We start from the raw sequence: 6,000 nt of genomic DNA on the forward strand, positions 1-6,000 counted from the left end.
ACAGGCTATTATAGTTTAACTTCTTCCCAAGTAGAGCCTGTGGTATTTATAATATTCAGTCTGCATTATAATTGTCCTTTGAAGGACTAAGCTTCATGAGATGAATAAAGAACAGTAATATAATGACATAATTTAATTTCAGAGTATATTTCATATAACAACATGACAAGTGTCTTGTTCCCATTAACCTTGAAGGCTGTGTCCTTGATTTCAACACTGCATTGATGCTGTGGGAGCATCATCAAACTGGTAGTGGTATGGAGTGCCAGACTATCTGCTGTACTGAGAGGGATGCACCAGTTTAGAATGGTGCTGCCTGCCAGCATTGCCTCTGAATGAAGGTAAATGCAGGCCACAATCATGGATTAATTGCTCTGTGAGATGTCTGATGAAAAGCGTTTCTCTGAGACATGTTCTTATGAACATTTCTCCCAATTTCTGTTAGAGAGCATTAAATAAGAGGAGTCACTGTCATATATGATATATATCCAAATTAAATAAGGAACAAAGAGCTCAGCAGAAAGTGCTTCTCTAGTGTCACTGCAAGTACATGCCACCTCCTAGAATGTGAGAGAAAGGAAAAAGCATTGTAAAGTTCCATAAACAGTAGTTAAATCCTTGCTAAAGACCTGTATGTATGGCCAGTCTTCGCGAACGAAGATTTGGGAAAGGTCTTTACCCTTCGAGCCTGCGCAGTGGATTTTTTTAGGTGAGACACAGTGTGCGCTGAGCTGAGCCCACCCTTTAATCCTAAGGTTCATCTGCCGGGGCCAAGCAAGCTTGGACGGTGGCAGTGAGGTCCTCAGGACGTAGGTTTGTTTAGAGTGACCTTCTCTTAGATGGATGGCCTTACAGGGCTGAAGAGCTCCATCTGCCCGGGGGACTACCCTGACCGGGAATCGAACCCCGGGCCGAGGTGGTGAAAGCGCCGCATCCTAACCACTAGACCACCAGGGGGCCCCAGCTAAAGACCAGAGACATGCAAATGCCACTGTATCCCTTCCAAATTTTAGAGTTACCTCCTAAGAAAAAGCTATTAATCAGAGTAAGCTGCAAGTTGGTTTTTATCCTTTGACTGATCCAAAAGGCCAAAGGTGGATGACAATTTCATCTGAAGACGAGGGGATGCCACCAGCTTTCCCAAGACATAGGACTGCAGACACTGCAGATCTGGTGAGGAGTGCTGATTAAGGAGACTCCTAGAGCTATTTTATCAATAACTGTGAGGGTACCAAGTACTGTGTCAAACTCATCAGAGTTTTCCTACAGCATTTTTCTCCTGTAGATCTTGAGAATCATCTCCAGGTGATCTTCAAAAGAAGTACTGCTTGGTGTGTTCTAAGTCCTTTTAAGCACTCATAGGAAAGGAATTATTTACTCATCACTGGAGTTGAGATATGCCATCCATGTGCTCACTCACCCTGCACCCTCTTTACTCTCCCTCCAAACCCTGGGTCATCCAGATGACTGCTGTGTGCCAACTGAGGCAACAGCCCAGCCATTAGTCACTGTGTGGAGCACTGGGGCTGTAAGATACATCTGTACTCACCCAGGTACAGCAAAGGCAAAACGTTTCCAAGTTTTCTGCAGGCTGTTGCTGGGAAGGAGAAGAAACCTCCTGAAAATTGGCCTTACCTGCAGGAGGATCTCTCTGACACGTTGGCTCTGCCAGGTTGTTGTCTTCACCCCCATGCAGCGGAATTTTGAGGAGAGGTGCATTGGATCCCTCATGGCAACAGCTGTCTCCTTGCACACCGATTCCTTTGTCATCAGTGACTCTGACTACAGAGCACATTGTGACCTGTGAGTTGCCTTGTCAATGTGCAAGTACTGGCTATTAAAATGGGCAGAAGAAAAACAGCAAATATTTAAGTTTCCAGCCCAGAGAGAGATTCCTCTCTGCTGAGCTTCTGGCTAGGGCTAGGGGATCATGAAATAGGGTGTACAAACACAGTGTGCAAACAGTCTCTGACCTGTGTTGAAATGGTTTGTTTTGTTTTAGCTGATAGCACGAGCCATGTGACAGACACTGACAATGCACATGGTGCATAATCCCTGCAAACAGATATCCTGTCAGGCTCACCAGTTAAACAATACCTAGGGAACTATTGCAACAACTTCTCCTGAATGTTTGCCACAGACACAATTTATATCACTGGTAGCTTCAGGGTAATTTCAAGGGTCTGTATTTAGAGGACTGGGAAATTTTGTCCAGACTAAAAGCCAGAGAACATGATCTAGTAACTCTTCTCAGGAAATATGCATCTTTGGATCCTATTTATTTTTGGGTTTTACTTGGGCTTATTGAATCAGGTGAAAACAAACTACAGCTTTTTATTTCTATTTGTGTATCCACATGCCCTTTACATGGTGTCTGAGTGATGGAGGGGTTTGGGTTATGTTGTGTCCACCCAGACAAGAAGCTCCAGTGCTACTAAGGTACACTCACAACAAGAAACATAATAAAGATCATGAAATGTGAAACCAAACAGGACATCAGCATCAATCCTATTCAGCAGCTGATTCTGATCAGTGGTGACATGCTGCAGACTGCTATTGCTGTCTGTCTACCGATACTGATTGTCTCTGTAGAAGGATGCTAATGTGAAATAGGCCTGTAACATAGAACTGGAGGAAAAAGGTCAAAGGAATGCAAATTGTATGGAGATATATGATTTGGACATGATGGGGCCTGATAAACACTAAGCAGGGATTTTATAGACTATGCTTCACACCCAGCTCTGCAAAACGCACTGTCACTTACCTGCCATTCGTATGCAGACTGTCCTTTTCCATGCTACACTTCTCATCCCTTTCTACCTTAAATGAAGATCCATCTTCTCTTCTTGCCATTCCAACCAAAAACGATAGTGAGGGAGATCCACATTAACTCAGTATCTGCTGTTGGTCTCCACTGAGTGTACAAGTATGCATGAGCCCCCTCCTGCTCTTCCAGACAGCTCTGGCTGATGTACCATACTCCTGCCCTGAGAGCCTGAGAGGAGGCTCCTCTTCTGTCCTGCTGCAGGGCTGCCTGCTACAGGGCTACCACTCTTCACCTTTACTCTTCATCTTTTCTGCCATCTGCTCTGCTCAGACCTCCCTGTACACTGAGGCCAACAGGAAAATCCCTGCCATCAGTTAGATGGCATAGCCCCCATATCAGAGATGAAGATGTGGAGCAACTAAAACATTCTGTCTCATAGCTCTGCTCCTCAGCTATGGGTGTTTTATCAGCCATTACCCTGTCCACAGATTGTAATAGCATGTAGGAATGTGTGTCGTTTAACAGCTCGTTGTTTAATTTGTCTTAGTAAACAATTATGCTCATCTTGTTTTAAATTAAAAATTTGGCTCAAGAAAGTTAATTCCACGTGTATGGCAAAATCTCACAAGAAAGCTGGACAGGGACTTTCTACAAGGGCATGTGGTGATAGGACAAGGGGTAATGGCTTTAAACTGAAAGAGGATAGGTTTAGATTAGATATTAGGAAGAAATTCTTCACTATGAAGGTGGTGATCCACTGGAACAGGTTGCCCAGAGAAGCTGTGGATGTCAAATCCCTGGAAGTGTTCAAGGCCAAGTGGGCTGGAACTCTGAGCAATCTGGCCTAGTGGAAGGTGTCCCCATCCACAGCAGGAGGTTTGGAACTAGATGATTTTTAAGGTCCCTTCCAGCTCAAACCTTTATATGATTCTATGATTTCAGAGCTCTGTGGTATCCCATCTGCAGCATGAAGGTCAAACAGCATTCATGAAAAGTGTGTGCATTAAATGGAAAAAACACTGGCTCACTGGCACGCTGCGAGGGGCAGCAGGGAATGGTGAGCCATCAGGGTGTGGGCTGCACCCACTGAAATGCTCCATGGATTGGCACAGCACTCAATGTGCAGCAATGGTTTTGCCAGTGTTCTCAAAGCAAGCCTAAAGCCACTGATAACAGAAAATCTGCAGGTGATGCTGGTGCAATATCAAGCAGTGGCAAGAGCTGGGCAACCATTCAGAGCTGGAGAATTTGTGTATGCCCAGGAAAAAACCATTTTCCCTGGTGCTGTGCTGGCCTTTGAGGCTGGCCACGTGGTCAAAAGCATGGTCAGCCCATGTGGCTGGGATAGCTGCGGGTGCTTGGGGCAGGCTTGGGAGGACATGGTGGGCAATGTCATGTAGATGCTGTCAAGCAGGTGGGGTGGCCTGGGATTCTTATCACAAGGTCCCATCAAGGAAAAACTTTTGCTGAGTTGCTGCAGGAGCAGATAGGATTTTCATACAATCACCATTTGGGTTGTTCATGAAGGAAGCATGAAGGGAGGGTTCATGAAGGGAGGTGGTGGTGCTTTAGAGTACTTCTCCTCTGAGTAGGGCCAAGGTTTTCACACCAGATCCAAGGGACAGGGGACTGCAGCCTAGGAAGCAGATGCTTGAGAAAGGATTATGGTGACACAGTGTCAGCCCCCTCTGAGACACTTTGAGAAAAATGCATTTTCTGTGTGCCTCAACGGAGGGGTAACAAATAAGTTGGGACTGATCTGTATGCACAGCATTGGGAGACCATGCCGAGGATCTCTGAGTGGTTCAGAGGATTCAGAGGATTAGAAGCAGATGTGAGCTAGGCTATTCTGCTTTCCTTTTAGTCACTATAGGTACTTTTGGGGAGGGTAATGTTGCATCCTATCTTGGGCTTTATAAAGGATGTAGAAGCGCTGCTGAAGACACAGAAAAGACAAAGGATGTAGTATGTAGAGGAAATGCTGAAATGTGGGAGCTTCAAAGGTTTTGGGATGTTCAGACTGCTGGGAATAAAAATGAAACATTGTTTGATTGTGACCCAGAAAACCTTGACAAGAAGAAAATACCAGTTAGTGAATGGCTTATTAAGCTCAAGTCAGAGAAAGGTAGAGTGAGTTCCAGTGGTTGGACACTGGAGATGGAAAATTTGAGTAAGAAAAAATAAGGCGTTGATATGAACTTGACATGAGTAGCTACTAGAGCAGGCAGTCAGGGAAGGAACAGGGTCTCCACTTCCTGAGGACTGCCAGCATCAGCAGGATACTTCTCTGGAAGATTCTTGTCAAACGCATTGCTAGGCTCAAAGAGGAGAACAAGAATATTACACAGTAGCTGTGACATCTGTGGTGAGGTGAGGGAAACTGCTGTTCCCTAAAGGGCTTAAAATCTCTGGATCAGTGAGTGAAAGGAGTAGAATCTCATTTCATCTTGCTACAGTCATCAATTGTTTTGTTGAAAGCCCCCAATTTAGACACATGGGTCAAGCAGAGGGACGTAAAAAAGGGCTTGTGAGGTATACTCTCTGTCACTGCACTGAGCTGGACTCCTATGGGAATTACAGAAATGCAAAATCTAGTTATTAAATTAAATTAGTACCGCTAAGGTGTCAATAGATAGACTCATCTGGTTTTCCAGAAGGAAGACTTGCTGCTAGAGCTGCCATTTTCCAGTAAAAATAACTATTATGTACCATGTATGCTTTTTACAGTCACCCATCAAAACCAGCTTATACCAAGAAATGGTTTGAATGGGAGATGCAGAAAATAGGACAGCCTAATCAGAGGTAGGCTGAAATCAAGGTCACCGTACCATATTCCATGTTGAGATACAAACCAGCTATTCTCTGGGACAAGAATGCAAAAGTTTTTCAGCATGCAAATTATGCCACAAACATTTGTATCATGTTTTTGTGATGCTTCCCCTACCCCTGCCTGCTGTCCCCGACCCAGAGGCTCTCTGTGCTGATCTCTGCATCAGGTAAAGGCAAGTCACTTCCCTTGCTTGTGCCTTACAAGGAAGGTCATCAGGGATTTACTGGAATGACATGAGAGCATTTGAGACCTTATATGTGCGTTCTCAGGTTCACTCCAGCATTAACCTGTATCCTAGTAGAATAAACTAGTTTAAGCTTTATGCCAGTGGTTCCCCTGCAATACCAAATCCAGGAAAAAAAGGTTGAATTAACTTCCCAAAAAAACAAGTCAGACATTCAGA

The 6,000-nt window shown here is 44.6% G+C and overlaps 1 protein-coding gene across 2 annotated transcripts in view; it reads right to left on the reverse strand.

Moving 5' to 3' along the window:
• The window catches only part of LOC116782666 (vitelline membrane outer layer protein 1-like), a 40,243-nt gene extending 38,316 nt beyond the window's left edge, over nucleotides 1-1,927 (reverse strand). Inside the window, exon 1 of one of the 2 annotated variants that reach the window (XR_004355305.1) lies at nucleotides 1,636-1,741. Coding sequence is in view for 1 of the 2 variants with exons in the window: in XM_032679500.1 (XP_032535391.1) it covers nucleotides 1,636-1,770 (135 nt within the window). In the remaining variant the exon portion in view is untranslated. Of the gene's footprint in view, nucleotides 1-1,635 lie in introns of both variants that reach the window. The other variant, XM_032679500.1, reaches the window with a different exon arrangement.
• Between the last annotated feature and the right edge of the window lie 4,073 nt (nucleotides 1,928-6,000).

Source organism: Chiroxiphia lanceolata, chromosome 2, assembly GCF_009829145.1.
Source record: "Chiroxiphia lanceolata isolate bChiLan1 chromosome 2, bChiLan1.pri, whole genome shotgun sequence".
Lineage (NCBI taxonomy): Eukaryota > Metazoa > Chordata > Aves > Passeriformes > Pipridae > Chiroxiphia > Chiroxiphia lanceolata.